We start from the raw sequence: 22,380 nt of genomic DNA, 5'->3' as shown, positions 1-22,380 counted from the left end.
GAAGAAAAGACTCTTATCTGCACTTAAGTACCAAAAAAAGCCTAAAGGAGAGCTGTAGCTCAAGTGGTAGAACAGTAGCCATGACCAAAAAAGCACAGGGGCAGCATCCAAGCCCTGAATTCCAGCTCCAGGATTGGCACGCACGCACACAGGCACACACATGGCTCTCTGTGCAATATCAGAAAATTAGAACCTATTCAGACTTTGATATAGCTGCCAATCTTCCCCATACCAACACCAAGCCACCAGGAATAGCTACCTTTGTTTGAGCAGACTGGGTTCGACATATTAGCAGGAACGCATCCGATCGGTTAAAGGTTAATCTCAGTTCATGATAAGACGTTTGACGTTTGTGGTTAAAAGACTACAGAGACTTAGTGGGGAATTGGGGCTACCAGATACAGATCAGTAGACGTGACATTTGTCTACCTGCAAATGCCAGGGACTAGGACACTGTAGCAAAATCAAGTGGAAGACCTGGGAACCAAGATAGGATTAAGAAATGTCACACTGGTAGGGGGTCCTAGAGGTAGAGAGGAAAAAGAAATGGAGTATTCTTCTTTTCTCCCTTTCAATAGACTACAAAGCTGTGAAACTTGCTAACTTTGAGCTCTTCCTACAGCTCAGGAGACCAGTAACAAAACCATGAAATTCTGTTTCTCATGTACTTTGGACCAAGTTTTAGCAGTAACAAGAGTTTGGGTGCTTTTGTTTTCTTAATCACACATTTGAGTCAGGCACTGGTGGCTCATGTCTGTAATCCTAGCTACTCAGGAGGCCGAGATTTGAGGACCACAGTTAGAAGCCGGCCTGGACTGACAAATCTGAGAGACTGTTATCTCCAGTTAACTAGCAGAATACCAGAAGTGGAGATGTAGCTCAAGTGGTAGAGCACTTGAGTGAAAAAGCTAAGGGACAGCACCCAGGCCCTGAGCTCAAGCCCTAGTACCAACACAGAAGAGAGAGAAAGTGTGTGTGTGTGTGTGAGAGAGAGAGAGAGAGAGAGAGAGAGAGAAGAGAAGAGAAGAGGTTGCAAGTCTGATAACATTTACTGTCTTTTCTGAAGCTGAAGATGGTCAGATTTGAAAATAATGTTGAAATTGTGGAGATATTTGGGTACATAAAGGCCTTTAATCTGTTCCTTTTTCAACAGTACATTCAGACATTTAACAGAATTTTTATAACAAAACCTGTCTTGAACAAAATTGCGAGGAAAACATTGGGGGGGGCGGATTACTTGATTTGATGGTGTAGTGATGAATCTTATCCCCTGGGGAAAACAAGTGAGCTCCTGGGGAGCTTGCATCTGTAGCCTTGAATTATGTATGAATATTACAGGCTGAGGAGATGCTGCCTTCTAAGGGATCCATCTGTGTAACAGATAGACAAATTTGTAACAAGTTTTCTATTTCCTTTGACACCTTACTCTTAGCCTAAGTGTTTAGAAGAGTTACCTTTGTAGAGATAATGAGGTATATTTGAATTATCAGGTCAACCATTCCAAATTGCAGTTAAAAACTGACCATCAGTAAAAAGCTGGGTGAAGAATTTAAAGTCTGGTTGCCCCTTATCTGCTGGAGCTTCATTGCTGGGCTCCTGATCATACCAGACTCCATGGGTGCCCTCATCTCCTATGAGACTAGCATAGTATGTTTATATACCCTATGCACATGTTGCAAACTTTAAGTCAAGCCAAGATTATGCATAATAAATACCATGGACATGCTGTGACCATGGCATTATATTGTCTCATTGAAAGAATGATGACAAGAAGAAAAGAGTATACATGTGTTCAATCTTTTCTGGTTTTCAACCTGCAACTGGTTGAATCTGAAGATGCAGCCTCCAAAGGCACCGAAACTGAGCACAGAGGCCAACCACATATGCCTTCCATACTGAAAGCACACCACCTGCCACGGGCCCAGGCCAGAGAGCTTGCAGACCAAGAACCTGGTGTCAGCACCAGTGTTGCTTTAGACTCTACCATGTATTTTACAACTAGGGAGCTTTGCAGAACGAATCTAAATGGCATAAAAATAAAAGGCATAACTTCATCTTGTTCATAGGCCACTTATCACATCAAAGAATATAGTGATGAATACCAAATTATACGTAGCTTGGAAAGAATAGTTATCTTGGTCATTATTTTACTATTTGAAAATGTGTGAACAGACACTGTGTAAGAAAATTTCACAGCTTTCTTATAATTTTCATCTTATGGAATTTTTTTTTAACCATCTGTCTTATGGCTGAGAATGGGGAAATTTTCATTTTCTTGGTTACCTCTTTTCTTCATAATATCAAGTTAGTTCAGAAATCCAAGCTATAGGAAAATAAAACCCGGCTTCTGACTCCCAATTTAATGTTGGCATTTAATGTTATATTAAACATTTCCCAATGAGATATTCGTGGGAGAGGAAACCTGTATGAAGTATAGTATTTGGTATTTAGTATTTAGAAATGCTTTTCAGGTTTTATGTCTACACAGAAAACAAAACCAGTGATCAAAAGTGAAATTCCCTTATAAAATTAACATAGCTAATGATAAACTATGGTAAAGATTTTATCCGTAGGTAATTTTCAGTTTCTGCTGAACCAACCTCTAAAGCCATTTCAATTGCTTGAAATTCACTTTTCAGTCTTAGTATGTTATTATACCTGATTTTGAACTCCAGCCACTCTCTTTACTATTTTCATCATTCAAAGAACTGTTTTTTCTTCCATTATTAAGATGTGATATGTCACAAATGTGTATTTTTAATTCTTACTCCTTTTCCACACTGCTGTCAGGAAAAATGCAGACTAAACATTTTAGCTTTTTTTTTTTCAAATCCTTGTTAATTTATTTCCATCAATTTTTTTTTCATATTTCTTTCTACTTGGCAATTCTCTTAACTGGTCACCTAAAACACCAGTACATTCATTATGATGCTGAGTGCCAGTGGCTCATACCTGTAGTCCTAGCTCTTTAAGAGGCTGAAATCTCAGCATTGAGGTTCAAAACTAGCCCAGGCCAGAAAGTCCATGACACTCTTCTCTCCAATTAAAAGCTGGAAATGGAGATGTGGCTCAAGTGGTAGAAAGCCAGACTTAAGCAGAAAAAGCTAAGGGACTGTGCCCAAATCTTTATCTTGAATGTAAGTTGTGCTACTCTAGTCCTCAAGGAACATGAAACGGCTCCCACTTCACTTAGCTCCTACCGGAAACTCCCTTGGCACAGTCCCCAGGCCACACCCCTGAGATGAAGGTCAAGGTGCAGCTTTATCAAGGTACAGAGTTCAAGCTCATTCCCATAGTGCACCCAACACAGCTCTGTCTGTGTTCTCTGGGGTTCGTCATGTTTCAGAACATGATTAGCAGATCCACGGAGCCCCTGTGAAAATCTTGAATGGGAAATTGTGTGAGTGAGTACAGTGGGTGAGTCTGTGATATTTCTGGCTTTTTAGCATCCGTGTTTTATTTGGCTGTGCCCTTCAGAGCACAGAGCTGTGTCCCTGTGAGGAGCAGGCCCAGGGAGTTCCGCCTTGGTTAATGGCAGCTGCTTTTATAGTAGTTTTACAATTGCTGAACTTCGGGATACACAGCCCACTGGCTGCCTTCACCAGCCCTTGTGGATAAATGGAGAGCTTTAACTCATCACCAGGATTGGGGTTGGGGCACAAGAGCTAGGTTGCAAAGACCAGGAGCCCACCAACATGGGCTCTAGAACTAGATGAGAATTTTTCTTCTCAAAGGACTGCTACCAGGTGCCAGTGGCTCATGCTGAGCTGAGATCGGAGGATCAGGATTCAAAGTTAGCCCAAGGTGAAAAAAAGACAGAGAGACTCCAGCCCAAGCAGGGCTGGGAATGTGACTTAGTAGTAGAGTGCTTGCCTAGCATGCATGAAGCCCTGGGTTCGATTACTCAGTACCGCATAAACAGAAAAGGCCAAAAGTGGCACTGTGGCTCAAGTGGTAGAGTGCTAGCATTGAGCAAAAAGAAGCTCAGGGACAGTGTCCACCCAGGCCCTGAGTTCAAGCCCCAGGACTGGCAAAAAAAAAAAAAGATACGCGAAGTTCCAAACTGGAGGCATGATGCAATTGGTAGAGTACCAGCTATGAACAACAAAGTTGAGCAAGTATGAAAACACTGGGTTCAAGCCCAATATCTGTCACGATTTTTAAAAAGGAAGACAACTAATATTTTAAAATCACTTTATGTTTGTTTCTTTGAACTTAGAAATGGGTGTATTAACTTTTGCCAAACAAATATATTTTTCCTCTCCTGAAATGTTGATAAATACTCAGTGATCACCAACCCTTTTATTTTCCTTAGGGGCCAGTACTGAGGCTAAAACTCAAGGCCCAGACTCTATCTCTGAGCTTTCATGCTCAAAGCTAGCACTCTACCACTAGAGCCACAGCTCCACTTGTAGATTTTTGGTGGCTCATTGTCCCATAGACTTTCCTGCCTGGGCTGGCTTTGAATACATTCCTCAGATCTCAGCTTCCTGAAGAGCTGGGATTACAGTTGTGAGCCACTGGTGCCTGGCTTTTGAGTGATGTCTAATTTTGATACCAAGTGGTCACTGAGAGTGCCTTGGACATGTCCCCTTGTCTTTCCTAACGCAGGAACCTCATGCCACTTACTCTGGCTCTGCCAGCTTTGAGACAATATAGTGTGTGAGTGAGTGTGTGTGTGTGTATACGCATATGCACATACATGCACGCACGCACATGTGTGCCAGTCTTGGGCTTACACTCAGGGCCTGGGCACTGTCCCTGAGCTTCATTGCTCAAAGCTAGCACTCTTATCACAGCTCCACCTTTGGCTTTTTGGTTGTTCGTTGGAGATTGAGTCTTACTGACTTTGCTGCCCAGTATGGTTTCAAACTGTGATCCTCAGATCTCAGCTTTCTGAGTAGCTATGATCACAGATGTGAGACACCAGCACCTAGCAAGAGAATATATTTGAAGTTGTATGTCCAGCAGACTTCCCAGGCACATGCATAATTTTCGTAATGAGATGTGGATAAGAATGTGCCCCTCCTCAGAGCTCCCTTCCATCTGCAGTGATTTATGTTCTGACAATACTCAAGTACCTCTGAGAGAAACATACATGTCACTCTGACTTCACCATAGTCTATAAGGGGTCTCCTCTCCTCCTTTGCTCATGAAGAGTCAGGAAGAGCTGATGAGCGTGAGCTGTGGTTTAAGACCACATTTTAGCCACCAGAACCCTTTAAAGATGTCCGATTTAAAAAAAAAAAAAAAAAAACATTTATTTCATTGACCAGCCCATTGAGACTTGCTAACTGGGCCATTTTTCTAAATCTCCATTTCCTAACCTTTGACCTTCCCCCAAACTACATACCTATAGCTACAGGATTGGCACAGGTCAAGCAGGAGAAGGTGTGAGGAGAATGGAAAAAAGTAGCAAGTCGTCTGGCATTGGTTAAGCACGGTTGCTCAAGCACTGGTTCATGGTCCGCAGAATGCCTCAGGATCATCCTAAAAGATGAGACTAGCTAGACTGTAGAACTTCCTTTTCTATTTGCCTTCCTGCTGGGTGCATATAGGCGAGGGTTGCTTTTTACCTCCTCTTGGCAACAGGGCATGCATCTCCTCGGTTTACCTATCAAAATAGTTACAATAACTCGGTGCCAGTGGCTTATGCCTGTAATCCTAGCTACTCAGGAAATTGAGATCTGAGGATCTAGGTTCAAAGCCAGGGCAAGAAAGTCCACAAACTCTTATCTCCAATGAACCACCAAATGGCCAAAAGTGAGTCTGTGGCTCAAGGATAGGGTGCCAGCTTTGAGCAAAGAAAGGTAAGTGATAGCGCCCAGGGCCTGAGTTCAAGCCCCCATGTTGGCACCAAACACAAAAGAGCTGCGTTATTTTCTTGCTCAATAGTCCTATTTCATTCCTGGTTCTTTGCTAAATGCTTTAGTATGTAGTAAATACTATATGCTAAATAAATGAAATACTATACAGTGATGCATGTTAACTACCATAGTATTAGAGTAATCATATAGTATAATAAACACAGTTAAGTATGCTAAATCCTTTGTACATGTCTGTCTTCAGCCACTTTTGTATTCTACCTTACCATTGCCACCTTGTCCCTAAAAGTCATTCTAAAGCTGTCCTGTTACTCTGCAGCTCCCCCTTGAGTCTGCCTAACCCCCTCCCGCCACCACACCAGATTGTCAGCGGAAATAAGGTATCGCCCCAGGTTGTTCAGACAAGTCTATCTGGGTGTGTCTTCCAGACATGGAAGTTTTAACACAGCTCGAGAACACCAGTGTGATGACAGTTCTGTTTTATTTCAGCCACGTGACCCAAGAAGCACCAGAGGGGCTTTCTCCTCAGGATCCAAGAACTGTTAGTAGGAAGCAAGATGGCACTTCCGTTACACCAGCACCGCCTGCCCCGGACCTGGAAAGGGAGGAGGAAAAAGATGACACTTCAGATCCCATGGACCCGAACCCCTGTAGTGCAACATACAGCAATTTGGGTAAGTACAAACGTCACAGCACTGTGCACTGGCTAACGTTCTGTCTGCCAGGAGAGATGGTTTTTATTGCTCCATGGAGAAAAAGTTGGAGTGATGGTTATAAATTTTAACTCACACCAGAAAGTAACAAACAAAAAATCCTAGTGCTTCCTAGGCTTATATCAAACACCTGCTGCCCTGAGCCCAGTGCCATGTGCTAAAGATGCTGACAGGGTTCCTGCTGGAGAAAGAGAGGTGAATTTGTTCATAGATTCCGTCTAACCTGATAAACATAATTATAGAGACACACATGGAAAGTTTTTGATGTTTCACAAAGAAGACCGTCAGAAGAAGGGGAGAAAAAAAAAACTTCCTGTGAGTAAGATGTCCTAGGTCCAGGGAGTAACAGGCAGCAAGACTGCAGACCAGACCAACCCAGGCACAAAGTGAGAACCAATTTGGAAAATAACCAGTCAGAAAAGGGGCTGGGGGCATGGTTCAAGTGGCAGAGCACCTGCCTAAGAAAGCAAAGGCTCTGAATGAAAATCCCCAGTGTGGCAAAAAAGAAAAGCCTTCTTCAAGATAATTACTGAACTGACTTAACTGCTTAACAGAAGTAAGAAAATATTCCAACCAGAGGCAGGAAGTGAACAGCCCTGCAAAGATGCAAAATAGCTTGGTCATTCATTAGAACCATTTAGTGTTACACAATAGTTTGTTATTGGGGGTTTCTTTGCTATTATAGTGAACCATCAAAGGATTTTAAGAAGAGAGATAGCCAGGTGTTAGCTGCTCACACCTGCCAGCCTTGAGCAAGAAGCTAAAGGGAACACACTCTAGCCTCACTACCAACACAAAATAAGTTAAAAGTCATGATTATTCCAGTTGCTGCTGGCTCACACATGTAATCCTAGCTAATCAGGAGGCTGAGATAGGAGGATCACAGTTAGAAGCCAACCCAGGCAAGAAAGTCTATGGAACTCCTATCTCAAATAAACTACCTAAAAAAAAAAAAAAAGCTGGAAGTGGAGCTATGGCTCAAGTGATAGAGCACTAGCCTTGAGAAAAAAACTCAGGGACAGTGCCCAGGCCCTGGTTCAGCCTCGCTGATTACTTTGAGTGAAGAAATACACCTTATAGATGTTTTAAGAAGAAAGATAGCTTCCTAATACCTTAAGTATATAATACTCATAAAATGCTTCCCGATCTTCCTTAAGTGTTTGTGTCTCTGCACTTGGACCTATGGGTTTTGACACATGGTTAAATAGCTTCATTGTGAGGTAATGGGGTTCACTTTATAGGTTCTGTAAGCTGAGGTTTGGGGGGTGTTTCTATCTTTTTTTTTAATACTTTCAGCAAATTGTTTCAATGCAGCTTCATACTACTCCTTTGAGTAATTCTTTATCATTTAAAGTTCTGATATTTTAAAACAGTACAATAGTTAGTTTAAACACTGAAAGGAGCTGGGCACCAGTGGCTCACGCCTATAATGTCAACTACATAAGAGGCTGAGATCTGAGGATTGTGGTTCAAAGCCAACCTGGGCAGGAAAGTCTGTGAGACTCTTATCTCCAGGAAACTACTCAGAAAAAGCCAGATGTGCTTGAACACAAAGAGGCTCAGGTTCAGCATCTAGGCCCTGAGTTCAAGCCCCAGGACTGGCAAAAATAAATAAATAAATAAAAATGGTCACTCCTTACGGAGTGATGACCTTCCTATAGATAGTGGTCACCTGAGAGCACTAGATGATCTGACTTTAATTCTTTCCACATTAGAGGCTGTGACTGCCATCCAAAATGATTTTCCTGACAATGGATACAAAATCTCTTTTGCCATAACCGTCTACATTGCTCCAAGTCCATTACAAACCATCTGGAAGAAAAATCGCTGTTTGTTTATGCTAATCCTGGGGCTTGAACTCAGGACCTGGGTACTATCCTTGAGCTTTTTTGTTCAAGGCTGATGTTCTACCTCTTGATCCACTGTTCCACTTCCAGCTTTTTTTGGTGATTAATTGGAGATAAGAGACTCCCAGATTTTCTTGCCCAGGCTGGCTTTAAACCTTCATCCTCAGATCTCAGCCTCTGAGTAGCTAGGATCATAGGCATGTGCCACTGGCACCCAGCTTGCTGGTGGTTTTTGTTGTGTTGTTGTTTGTCTGTTTTGTTGATTGTGGGACTTGAACTCAGGACCTGGGAGCTATTCCTGGACTCTTCACTCCACCACTTGGAGCCACAGCACCACTTCTGGTTTTCTGTTGGTTCGTTGGAGTAAGAGTCTGACACACCTTCCTGCTCTGGCTGGGTTTGAACCCCAATCCTCAAATCTCAGCCTCCTGAGTAGCTAGGATGACAGGATGAGCCACTAGCATACAGCGTTTTTGCTGGTTGTTTTATATAGGACATTTTTGACTGCTTTATCAACCTGCTAAAATCAGAAGGAATGCGTAAGGAGTTCTCCTCTCTTAGAAATAAGTTGATGACGTTTGCTCTCCTTCATTCACTTTGTAACTGAGAACTTTATCCGTTGCTTTTTAAAAAAAGATCTATCAAGTCTCCCTTTGCTCGACAGATTTTTGGCTCGATCCCTTTCTGTATCTCTGCAACCTAGCACATTATCTAAAACACCCAAGAGGTGCTAAGAGTGTGTTTGAATGGATGAGCTAAAAATGACTGTGGTGTCTGACTTTTGGAGATTCTCAAGGGAGGGAAATCTGGCAGCACTCAGAAAGGTTCAAGTCACAGTTTAGGCGCTCCATTAATCCGCAGACTTTTCCCCCCCTAATATGGGACTAAATCCACAGGCTTCCTAGTTAAGGAATCATAAAAAACTTGGCTCTGCTTCCTTTCTATATGTCCCCATGAGAATCCATCCACATTGCACATTGTAGTTCCTTTGAGCATGTGCTAATGGACACCATTTCATTTCCTTTAGGAAAGGTAATGAAAGGAAAGGAAAACTCCTGAAACACCAGAGCTCAGCATCGTGTTGGTTGTCAATGTTAAATGTTAAGGGTTTGGATATACCTAGAAGACTGTCATGACTGCTGGCCTAGCCTTAATGTTGTAATTATGAAATAATGTCATTAGAAATGCCAGCTTCCTAAAACTCATTCTAAAGAGTACATTTCCATTCATTCATTTACTCAGTTACTGAGCAGACATCCCCCCACAATGCTAAAGATTTGAACTAAAGATTTTAAAATGCAGTTGTAGCCTGGCACTGGTGGCTCAAGCCTATAATCCTAGCTACTCAGGAGGCTGAGATCTGAGGAACATGATTCAAAGCCAACTCAGGACAAGAAAGTCCATGAGACTCTTATCTCCAATTAGCAAAAAACAAGCTGGAAGTGGAGCTGATGCTCAAGTGGTAGAACGCTAACCTTGAGTGAATAAGCTAAGGGATAATGCCTAGCCCTGAGTCCAAGCCCTAGTACTAGCACCAAAACATAGAGCCAAGCACCTATTATCCTAGCTACTTAAGAAGCTGAGATCCGAGGATCACAGTTTGAAGCCAGCCCTTGCAGGAGACTCCGTGAGACTCTTATCTCCAATTAACCACCAAAAACACCAGAAGTGGAACTATGACTTGAGTGGTGGAGTGCTAGCCTTGAAAAAAATAGCTCAGGGACAGTGCCCAGGCCCTGAGTTTTGAAGCCTCAGGATGGCACCGGGGGAAGGAGGGGAGGGCACTAAGGTTAACAGCTTCAACATTTGTTTGCACATTTGTTGTACTTCTTTCTATTTTAAAATAAATCCATTTATTCCCGTTTTCTACATTCATATTTAAAAATAGTTTCGCACATTCTAGAATCTGTTGACTGAGTGAAATATTCAAATGACATAGATAACTTGTCCCCAAATAAATAATGGTTTTTTCAGAGAGATTTTCACTGATGAGGCCACAGGAAGAGCGTGTCTCTCAGCTGCTGCTGTGCTGAATTCTTTACATTGGTCTGCGCATCTGAGGCTCAGTCCAAAGTCTTACTGTTGGGCGGGAGGCTGTCCCCTCCGCTGTGCCCATTGTGGCTTACATTTCACTGTGGCAGGAGACACGGTGATGAGACCTAGGTAAGGCAGGTCCTTTCCTCCCACGAGTCTGCTGCCTCCTGCCAGTGCCTGGTGGAGAATGATGTGTTCAGCTAATGAGAGGCGCTAGCCTTTGATTAGGCTAGCAGTGATGGCGTGAAGTATCTATGCACGTACTCTGCAGTTTGGACACGATCATCTTCTTTCTTCCTCTCTCTCTCCCTGCCTGTCTCATCTGTTTTACTTACCTATTTTTGTTTTTGCTTTTTGTTCATCGTGGGGCTTGAACTCAGGGCCTGGGTGCTGTCCCTGAGCTCTTGTGCTCTACCACTTTGAGTTTTTGCTGGTTCGTTGGAGGTAAAGAGTCTCATGGACTTCGCTGCCTGGGCTGGCTTCAAACCATGATCCTCCCATCTCAGGCTCCTGAGAAGCTAGGATGACAGGTGTGAGCCACCAGTTCAATCAGGATTTTTTTGTGTGTGATAATTCTGGGAGCCACCTGTGGACAATTGGCAGCAGGGAGATTGATTAGGAAACCATGCCATTTGTTTCTTGTTTGAAAAGGTCTAACTGTGGACAAAGGCTTCTCCTGTCCAAATGGGTTGTCATTAATGTCTTTCATCCCTAGGACCTGGCACTGGAAGGTTACCAGGTGATAAGCAGACATTTGTTAGGTGTCTTGGGGTATCTTCGTGATACTGCCTTTCAGTAGAACAGTGTAACCATGCAGTTACTGTTCTGAGTTTTCTGTATGCAATCATCTTTAAAATTATTTGGAGGGCCGGGCGCCGGTAGCTCAGGTCTGTAATCCTAGCTACTCAGGAGGCTGAAATCCAGGATCACAGTTTAAAGCCAGCCCTGGCAGTAAAATCCATGGGACTCTTACCTCCAATAAACCACTCAGAAAACCGGAAGTGGCGCTGTGGCTCAAGAGCACTCGTCTTGAGCTGAAGAGCTGAGGGACAGCACCCAGGCCCAGAGTTCAAGCCCCACAACCGACAAAAAATAAAATAAAATAAAATGACTTGTAGGATACTTTTTTTTTTCCTCCTTCCCATCATTTCCTTCCCTGAATGTTTTAAACACCCTTTTGGCTTCCTTGAATCAGTCTCATTATATGATCCCTTTTCATCCATATTTCACCATTCTGTTCCAGAAGGGGTTACAGGGCCACATCTGTCAGCCTGAAGACACTTTTAAGCAGAGAGAAAGTAGAGGTACAGTATGGAAACTCAAAAAGAAGTAAGGTTTGAGTAGGGGTTTAGTTCATCCTAATTTATCCAAAAAAAAATTTTTAGCATATAGCAAGTCAAGATTTAGAACACAGTCTATTTTTTTTCCATTTGGAGAGCCTGGTATGCCACAAAAATGTGGACTATGTGATGTTATATCTGGCCTGCTGCAAACCGAGCCTGTGCCGGGCTCCAGGGGCTTGAGAGGAATGTACAGGATTAAACGTTTAAAATAAAAACAGTTAAGATACCAAACTTAAAAACACGATTTTGACCCAGATGATTAGAATTCAGTTAAGAGAACTTGTCTCTCTCTTAGGAGGAAAAACAACAACCTAAAAACACAAAGCACTTTTGGACTTTAAGAATGGCTTGACCTACTTGCTTGGGCTGTGGAATGAGGAGTGTTGTAGTTTCTTTCTGCCGAGATCACATGCCATGTTAATCATCTTCATATCTTTCCACCTTGACATTCCCAGTTCTTTTTACTCTCTGTCCATCTGTCCAACAGTGTCTTGCTGCCCACATGCTCTGGCTCCACTCCATATCAGTTTTGAGAGGGTAGAAAGCACACACTCACAAAACACTCTACAAAAGCCTAAAGACTCAAAAATAGAGCCAAAAGTGCTAATCAAATACAGATTTAAGACGTGACAGCGCATTGGGTGCCAGTAGTCATCCTAGCTACTCTGGCAGCTGAGATCTGAGGATCACAACTTGAAACCAGCCTTGGCAGGAAAGTCCTCAGCTCTTATTTCTGATGAACAAGCAAAAGGTCAGAAGTGGAGGTGTTGTTCAAATGCTAGAGTACCAGTCCTGAGAAAAAAAAAGAAAAAACTAAGGGACAGCACCCAGTCCCTGAGTTCCAGCCCTACTTCCAGCACCAAAAGAAAATTTAAGGTGGGAGAAGATAGGGAAGGCTTTAGAACAGAACATGTTTGCTATGGTTAAAAAAAAAAAAAAAGTATAGACCACATCAGAAGAACAGCAAATGAATGATTCATGTGGAAAGTTCACTGAGAAATGGTGAGAGATAGGAGTTTCCTTCAGGTGGGGGAAAATAGCAAATCCACCCTCTCACACCTCTGGTGAGCACAGTGGGCTGGTGACGTGGCATGGTGTGGCGTGACATGACGCACGTTCCAGTTTTTAGGTGTTTATTTTTAAGCCCTTCCGGTTTCCTCCACTCTCCCCATGGCCATAGTTACTCTTGTGTATTCTAATATGGAGACATGGGTAGGAAACACAGCTTCATTGGAGACCCGGTTCTGGGCAAAATAGGTTCATGTTTCTATATATTTATTCATCCTATTCCATCCCATTCCCAGCCCAAGTTTTGCTCAGCCCTGGGTACACAGATGAAAGACACCCTCAGTGAGCTGCCCAATGGGGCGTCTATAGACACAGGTGCAGGCAAGTGTGCTGCATGCCTGGGGTGGTCTGCTCACAGGCAGCCTAGGGAGGAGAGAGAGAGACACTCCCTAGAGGCAGGGGATTTGAAGATGACAGGGAAGGAGGGAGGGAGGGAGGGACAAGGTGAGAGCAGCGGGAAGCTATTCCTGCATGAGAGTCAGCATGAGCAGAACAAAGCGGAAGTGGTGTATCGTGCATGTGGGGAAACTACAAGCTTACTTCAGGTACAGAGCAGACACTCTGAACGATACAGGTTCACCAGGGCCAGGTCATGAAAGGGCTGCTGGCTGAGTAGGATTTGATCTTAGAGACGAGGGGGAGGGAGGAGAAGGGGGAGAGAGAGGGAGAGGAGAGAGAAGCAAAACAGGAGACAGCAACAAGAGGAGTGTCACAGCAGTCAGGCAAGGTGGCAAAGGCCTGAACTATTACGCGATGCAACTCACTGCTTCTAACCTTCTCCATCACACTCCATCTCTGCCAGGCCTGGGTCAGCAGCCAGAATCCAAGGGCTTGTCACAAAGCGTACTTCTCATAGCTTTAAGTGAACCGTGGCTCTCACCACACACCAGCCAAGGAGTACTGGGGCTGCACGGTGGCACACACCCTGCCCACATCCTCCCAGTGGACAGGGACACAGGAATTGGGACCACATGACTGAAAACTGAATTTATGGTGTTAAGAATGGATTGTTGATTTGCTTTATGGAGATATAGTTTACACACCATAAAATTCACTCTGTAAAAGAGTACAACTCAGTGAGTTTAAGCATAGTCATAGAAATTTGCAACCATTGCCAGTAGTTCTAGAACATTCTCACTACCCCCAACAGAAACCAGTGCATTACTAGTCCATCCACGTTCTCATCTTCTACCCGCTCCTGGCAACCACTCCTAACTGTGTCTCTGCAGCTTCATATATTGCTAGACATTTCATGTAAGTGGAATCACAGTAGTGACCATTTCTTTTACTTAGCATAAATATTTTCAAGCTTCATTAACATAGTATCTATCAATACTTCATTCCTCTTTACGGCTGAATAATATTCAATTACATTTTATTTATCCACTCATCAGAGGATGGACACGGGGTTCTTTCCATTTGGGGGCTATTAGGAATGATGCTGGTATAAGCATCACGCTCTTTGGGGTAGACAAATGGCTGATTCTATGGGAGTAGAAATGCTAGCGCATACAATGATTCTAGAACTTTTTGAGAAATGATCAGATTGTTTTCCAACGAACAATTTAGATTCCTGCTATCAACAAATGAGCACGTAGATTTCTTCACACTGTCATCATCTGGAATTGGAAAGTATGGGTTCTTCACCTTTGTTCTTTTTCAAGACTTTTTCTTTGGCTCCCCCAAGACTCCTGGATTTATAACATGAATTTTATACCTGTCCCGTAAATGTCTGTAACAAGTCAGCTGCCCGTGGCTCACCCTTGTGGACTCAGGAGGCTGAGATCTAAGGATCACAGTGCAAAACCAGCCTGAACAGGAACATTCATGAGATTCTTATTTCCAATGAACCACCAAAAAAGCTGGAAGTGGAGCTGTGGCTCAAGTGATAGAGAGCTAGCCTTGAGCAAAAGAAGCTCAAGAGACAGCACCCAGGCCCTGAGTTCAAGTTTTAGAACCAGCACATAAGAAAAGGATCTAAGCTGGGCACTGGTGTGGCTCACACCTGTAATCCTAGCTATTCAGATGGCTGAGATCCGAGGATCACGGTTCGAAGTCAGCCCAGGCAGGAAAGTCCGTGAGACTTTGATCTCCATTTAACTACCAGAAAACCAGAAGTGGTGCCGTGGCTCAAATGGTAGAGTACTTGCCTTGAGCTGAAGAGCTGAGGGACCACACCCAGGCCCAGAATTGAAGCCCCATGGCCAACCAAAAAAAAAGGATCTATTACAAATTCAGTTGGAACTTTGACAGAGATTACATTAAATCTCTATCGATAGTATTAAGATGGCATACTTCCATCTTAACAATATTAAGTCTGACCCAAAAGCATAAACAAAATGCATAAAATTAGGCATTTTAATTTTGTAGCTAATTTTTAATAATGTCACTAATTTCCATTTGTGTGGATTTTTTCTAAATTTATTTTAGTAATACTTTATAATTTGCAGGGTATTAATGTTGTTTAATTAAATTTGCTCCTGCATATTCTTTCTGATATTACAAATAGAATTTTTTTTACTAGTTGTCATCAGCACATTATTTTTAGCCTGCAGAAAGTTTTTTTTTTAATTTCATTTTTGATTGGTCATTGCTAATACATAGAAATGCAATCCTCCTCTAGTGAACTTTTATACTCTTTGTGATTATTTAGGTTTCTCAACATAGAAAATTATGCCATCTCTGAATAGATACAGTTTTAGTTACTCCTTTTGTTGTTGTTATGTTGGTTTGTTATGGAGCTTGAACTCTGGGCCTGGGTGTTGTTTCTGAGCTCTTCAGCTCAAGGTGAGTGCTCAACCATTGAGCCACAACACCACTTACCTCCAGTTTTCTGGTGGTTAAATGGACTTTCCTGCCTGGGCTGGCTTTGAACCTCAATCCTCAGATCTCAGCCTCCTGAGTAGGTAGGATTACAGACATGAGCCACTGGTGCCCAATAATTCCTCATTTATAATCTGAATGCCTTCCTTTTTCTTTCCTAATCTCTTTTGCTAAAAGCTCAAGTACAAGGTAAAATACAGTCTTTTATTAGACTGGGCATAGCCCCTTCTGTTCCCAGTCTGTTGGTTGAGTGTTATCACAAAAAGACATGGTATTTCATTAGCATGGTTTTTTACATTGCTTAATTTTCAGATGTTAAACCAACCTTGCATTCCTGGGAAGAGCCCACTTTGTCATAATGCATAATCTTTTGAAAATGTTTCTAGATTTGGTTTGCTAATATATTAGGAGGCTTTTTTTTTTCTGGGCCTGATGCTTGAACTCAAGGCCTACCCACTGCCTCTGATCCTCTCTGTGCTCAAGGCTAGCACTCTACCACTTGAGCCACAACACAACTTCTGGCTTTTTCTTAGCAGTTTATTGGAGATAAGAGTCTCACTGACTTTCCTGCCTGGGTTGGCTTCAAACTGTGATCCTCAGATCTCAGCCTCTTAAGTAGCTAGGATGACAGGTGTGAGCTGCCAATGCCCAGCTATTGGGAGGATTTTTGCATCTGCATTCAGAAGAGATAGTTTTCTCATAATGTCTTCTTCTGACTTATATATCTATGTAACACTGGACACATAAAATTCAAAGTAGAAAACATTCCCTCCTCCTCTTCTGTTTTGTTGAAAAGAATTTGTAAAATGTTGGTGCTACTACCAATTTAAATGTCTTGTTGAATTCATTAGTGAAGGTATCTAATCCTGGGTTTTTCTTTGTATAAATTCTTTATTTACTTTCTTTCTTTTTTTTTTTGCCAGTCATGGGGCCTGAACTCTGGGCCTGTGTGCTGTCCCTCAGCTCTTCAGCTCAAGGCTAGCGCTCTACCACTAGAGCCATAGTGCCACTTCCAGCTTTTTCTGCTTATGTGGTGCTGAGGAATCGAACTCAGGGCCTCATGAATGCCAGGCAAGCACTCTACCACTGAGCCACCTTCCCAGCCCCTACTTTCTTATTTTTGTGGTGCCATGGGTTAAACCCAAGGACTTGAGTAGGCTAGGGAAGTATGCTACAACTGAGCCATACACCCAGCCTGAATTTACAGTTTCTTTGTAGGTACTTATACCATTTTAGTACTTTTTCAGCCCTAGCTATTTATTATTTTATTCAAGAAATATTGAGTATCTGTTCCATCTAGGTCCTGTTCTTGACACAGTGCTTATAGTAATGAGTAAAACAAAACTCTTGGCCTTTTGGAGCTTTGCATTCTCTTATCATTTCTCCCTCACTCTTTTGTGTGTATGTGTCAGTTGTGGGGCTTGAACTCTGGGTCTGGGTGCTGTCTGGAGCTCTTCAGCTCAAGGCGAGCACTGTACCACTTTAGCCACAGCGCCACTTCTGGTTTTCTGGTAGTTCATTAGAGATAAGAGTGTCACAGACTTTCCTGCCCGGGCTGGCTTTGAACTGCAATCCTCAGATCTCAGCCTCCTGAGTAGCTAGGATTACAGGCCTGAGCCACCAGCGCCCAGCATGTCCATAGCTTTGTTCATATAATAGTTCTGTTCTGTACAAAAATGTTACTACATGCATTGACACAAAAAAGTAAATCCTTCGGTTTACTCTGTGTTTGTAGTTTGTAGATAAGGAACACCCTCTACCACTTGTCTCCCTGCTTGTCTCTGTCATTCCATGGTGTTTCTTCTTAGGGGAACATTTGTTAAATGTTATTAGGACCCACCCCTAAGGACCTCCTCTTAATGAGATTACATTAACAAAGATTATTTTCAAATAAGGTCACGTTTTTGGGTGCCAGGGGTTAAGGACACACCATAATTCAGTCCATAACAAAGCATTATATTCTGACTCCCAAGATCATACGTAAATACTTCATTATAACATGACTAATTTTAGTGACTTTTGTGGAATTTCCTGGCATATTTTGCTTGTCTTTCCATTATATAAGTTACCCTAACATTTTCATAGAACCCACATGTTTTATTTCCTAAGCATAAATGTTAGATGTATACAATATATTTACATATTCATACACAAAGATATAATGCACACAAGCATATATAAGTATGTATATTATAACAGTTACTAAGTGCAATACAATGTCGACTTGGAGCAGTGTCAAAAGAACAAGATAATGGCTGTTGTGCCCCTGCATCATGGGCCCAGTTTTAATTCTGTTTTCAGTAATGCCTTCAAGTATTTTCTTGATCCACACAAGCTATCATTGTGTGTTTTTGTTTGTTTTCTTTTGTTTTGGTGCAAGTACTGGGATTTGAATTAAGGCCTGGGTGCTGTCCCTTAGCCTTTTTGCTCAAGGCCAAAACTACCACTTAAGCCACAGCTCCACTTCTTATTTGTGGTGGTTCTTCTTTGTGGGCTGCCTTCAAACCACAATCCTCCTGAGTAGCTAGCATCACAGGCATGAGCCACCAGTGCCCGCTCCATCAGTGTTTTGGAATGTCTGTGCTTGCGTAGTGCTGAGGTGTGCTGAGTGGCAGCCCTTGTGGACACAGGGAGTCCAGATTCCTTCCTGAACACAAAGCGCATCACCCACACTAGTGCCCAGTCCCCACACACACACCAGAGGAATGCTGAGACGCTGCTCGCCTCGGTTGCCCCCATCTCTTGGACACCTCCCTGTGATGTTCAGCTATTTGTTCTTTGTTCTTTTCCCACTGTGAGTGAAAACACCAACTAGTTCTTAAGGTTCCCCACAGCTCTCTCACTCATATCGACTTGTTTCAACTATGAAAGAAGATCCAAAACTTAGTTTCATTTTCTTCTTTCCTTAAAAATAATACAGGACAATCTAGAGCAGCCATGATCCCACCCAAACACCCAAGGCAGCCCAAGGGGGCTTCAGATGACGCCATCACCTTTGGAGAGAAAGCGGAGCAAGAAGCCCTGAGCGCCTCCCAAGCCACGCCCCCCCCACTGCCAAAGAAGATGATCATCAGAGCCAACACCGAGCCCCTCTCCAGAGACCTCCAGAGAGCCATGGAGAGCAGCCTCTGTGTGGTGGCCAACCCTACCTATGACATTGACCCCAGCTGGGATGTCAGCAGCGCCGGCTCCTCCCTTAGCTGCGACCTCAAGGGTGGGGACGTGGGCTCCTGCAACTCTCTGGAGAGACCTGTCCCTTCCACCGCAAACAGCATCTGCAGCTTCACCGCCCTCAGTGCTAAGGACAGATTCTCCAACAGCACAGAGTCCCTGTCCAGCCGCCGTGGCCCCTCCTGCAGACCGGCTCAGAACATCCAGAAGCCACAGAGACAAGCCCTTTACCGTGGACTTGAAAACCGGGATGAAGTAGTGGGGAAAATCCGAAGCCTCCACACAGATGCCTTGAAGAAACTGGCCATGAAATGTGAGGACCTCTTCATGGCTGGCCAGAAAGACCAGCTCCAGTTTGGAGTAGACAGCTGGTCAGATTTCAGACTGACGAGTGACAAGCCATGCTGTGAGGCAGGCGACGCAGTGTACTACACTGCCTCCTATGCAAAGGACCCGCTGAACACCTACGCAGTGAAGGTAAGGAGACCCGCGAGCCTCGCCGTGGCTCCGGTTCCCTCTCACCCAGTCCTGCCCTTCTGTGTCCACTTATGGCAGCTGCTCTAGCAAACAGAAGGCTGATTTATTATTTACAGGAGAAACCAGACATGCAGAGACTGTGTACTGCATGCTAAGATAGAGGTAACCAGAAATTTTATGGGAGTCTAGAAGGGCCCCTCGACTAACTCAGACTCTGGGAGTCAGAGAAATCTTCTTAAAGGAAGTAGCCCTTGAGCTGTGGTCTATAGAAATAAGATCTCTTATGTACTTTCCACGTCATGTTTCTATCCTTATTCTGTGTGTGCGTGCACATGCGTGCGTGTGAGTGCGCATTAATGCTGGTACTGGGGCCTGAGCTTTCTCACTCAAAGCTGACATTCTAACATTTGAACAGCTTCATTTCCAGCTTTGTGTGGTTAACTGAAGGTAAGAGTCTCAAGCCTTTCCTGCCCAGGCTAGCTTCACACTGAGATCCTCAGATCTCAGCCTCCTGAGCAGCTAATATGACAGGCGTGAGCCACTGACGCCAGCTTCTGTCTTTATTTGTTACCAAATAAATGACCCTTGTCTTCTTCTGCTCTGTAATTTTCTGCTTCTTGGAGAAATATTTTTTATAGAAGGAAAGAATGTTTGTTGCTGTGTGAGAAATGTTATTTATATAACTAAATCTTCACATCACCTTTATGAAGCTAAGATCTTTTTCTCAATTTGACACATGAGGAAAGTGGAGCTCAGGAAAGTAAATTATCTTGCTTAGGGTAGCACAGCTAGCAAGTAGAAGAGCTGGAATTTAAACACATATCTCTGACTCTGTTGTCCGTTACATCATTTATTAATTTCTTATATGCATGCCTGTAAGACTTCTCTGTCCAGGATCTTATCTGTGGGATCGCTAACCCTCCAGAACTGTATCCAGAATAATTAGGACAACAGTTGTGAACCACCAATGCCCAGCAAGATATCCAGAAGTGACACTCACTGTAATGTACCGTTTCTTTAGATGGTACTAAGGGAAGCCAGTGCCAGGAATTCAGCAATCAGAAAGCCAAAACATGCCCCTGCACCCCACTGCAGCCAGAATTACTAGTCTTTACCTTGTGGATCGTCTCAGTTGCTCAGGCTGCCATAACCAAGTCCCCACAGACTGGATAGCTTAAGCAACAGAGATGTCTCATGTTTCTGGAGGCTTGAAAGTCTCAACTGTGTTATAATCATGTATGGCCTATGATGTCCAGGTGATCTGAGTTCGGATCTTGACTCTGCCTCTCAGTAGCTTTGTCAGTAATGGCACCTATCTATCTGTGGGGTTTTTTGGGGTCTGAGAGAAGACAAGCCCTGCCGTGTTCATTTCTTTCACTGTCCTTAGCTTCTTCCCTTTAAAAGAATAAAAACCTTTGGGCCTCACGGTCCAATACAACCATCATTCATACGTTCTACAGACTGGAGAAAGCATAAAGGGGAATCGTACACATGAACAGGTTTTCAGAAGCACAAAGCTTGTGGGGTACTGGTGGCTCACGCCTGTTATCCTACTCAGGAAGCTGAGATCTGAGGATTCAGTTTCAAAGCCAGCCCCAGTAGACAAGTCCATGAAACTCTTATCCCCAATGAACCAAAAAGCTAATAGTGGAGTGTATGGCTCAAGTGGTAGAGCACCAGCCCTTCGTGAGAAAGCTCTAAGGGACAGCAGGCTATGAGTTCAAGCCCCAGTACCCAAGCCACAAAAGTTCCATATAAACTTAAGATAATATTATCTATCCCCCTGGTCCCCTTTTTACTGATTCTATTCACTGGTTCAAAACCAATTAACATATCTAAATGACTTTTACATGTTAATTTAGCTTGGAAAGTCCAGATGGTGTCTTAGTCAGTTAATGAATAAGGTACACAATTGGCCTTACCTGTCTGTCAGGACAGAATATATGTGTGCATCAGCCTGCACCCTCAGCCCCTAAACCACTTACCTTCTGTGGCAAAGTGACCCTGTGGCCCAGAACCCAGACCCAACTCTGTATATTACTATTGAGCCTAGAAAGGCATCTGGAGATTGTCTGCAGCACCCGGGAGCTATTATTTCATCCGGGGTTATGGCGTCTTATCCATCTTGACACTTTATTACTACAGGATCCCCGATGCAGGACGAGTTCCTAGTTCAGGCAGGGCCATAGAACTGTCTGTTCTTTAAAACAATTGAGAAGTAGGGCTTGACTAACTTTATGTATTATTGCCATGCAATCTTGTCTCCTTCTTAAATCAATGGTTGGGTATTGATTTCCTTGCGTGTAATGATGCACAAGCAATCTCAAAGGAACAGGTGGCCAGTGATTATATACTGGGAGCTGTTGCAGGTTTGGGAGAGAGGATGTGTTACACTAAATGCTGAATATAAATGTCTCTTTGAAGACCCTCTGGGCGTTTCCAGAAGTGCCCAATTGATTGCACAATCTTAAAGGGATGAACTACAAGGATTCAGAACTCTAGGCGAGCTAAGCCAAGGAGTCCAGCAGGCAGGCCTCTATAAACAACTCTGGTTACTATCTTATTAAAATATCCCTTCCCGTGCCCAGGCAATTTGGAGTCCACTAATAGGTATGACCATCTCTTCAGATGTGGCTAAAAGAAGCCAGGGCCAGAACTTAGCAATGCAAAAGCCAAAGGATACATGCCCTACCAAACCCACAGCAGCCTTTATTTTGTGGGTGGATGGTGTTCGTTGTTGAGGCTGCCATAACAAAGGACTATAGGCTGGAAACTTTAAACCACACACAGACAGTGATTTCCTCATGTTTCTGAGAAGTTGAGGTTCTGACTCGCTTAGTTTCTGGGTGAGGGTTCTTTCCAGTTTGTAGACAACCAGTACCTTCTTTCTTTATATCCTCACTTGTGATGAGAGAGAGAGAGAGAGAGAGAGAGAGAGAGAGAGAGAGAGAGAGAGAGAGAGAGAGAGAGAGAGAGAGAGAGAGAGAGAGAGAGAGAGCGTGTGCTTAAGAAGGAACAGATGCTCTGGTACCCCTTCTTGGAATGACAGCATTAGCACTCCTGCCATATCTGGGCCCAA

General features: G+C 43.4%; 1 protein-coding gene across 5 annotated transcripts in view; it reads left to right on the top strand.

The window, feature by feature from the left end:
- Peak1 (pseudopodium enriched atypical kinase 1) overlaps nt 1–22,380 on the top strand; it is a 230,520-nt gene that overhangs the window by 191,264 nt on the left and 16,876 nt on the right. For all 5 annotated transcript variants that reach the window (XM_070042827.1, XM_070042825.1, XM_070042828.1 and 2 more), the window contains 2 exons: nt 6,315–6,499; nt 18,574–19,301. In XM_070042827.1, coding sequence (XP_069898928.1) covers nt 6,315–6,499; nt 18,574–19,301 — 913 coding nt within the window. The remainder of the gene's footprint in view (nt 1–6,314; nt 6,500–18,573; nt 19,302–22,380) is intronic.

This window comes from Dipodomys merriami, unplaced genomic scaffold (genome assembly GCF_024711535.1).
Source record: "Dipodomys merriami isolate MVZ:Mamm:240054 unplaced genomic scaffold, mDipMer1.0.p SCAF_33, whole genome shotgun sequence".
Classification (NCBI taxonomy): domain Eukaryota; kingdom Metazoa; phylum Chordata; class Mammalia; order Rodentia; family Heteromyidae; genus Dipodomys; species Dipodomys merriami.
Note: the sequence above shows the minus strand (reverse complement) of the source record. Positions and strands in the feature narration are given on the sequence as shown.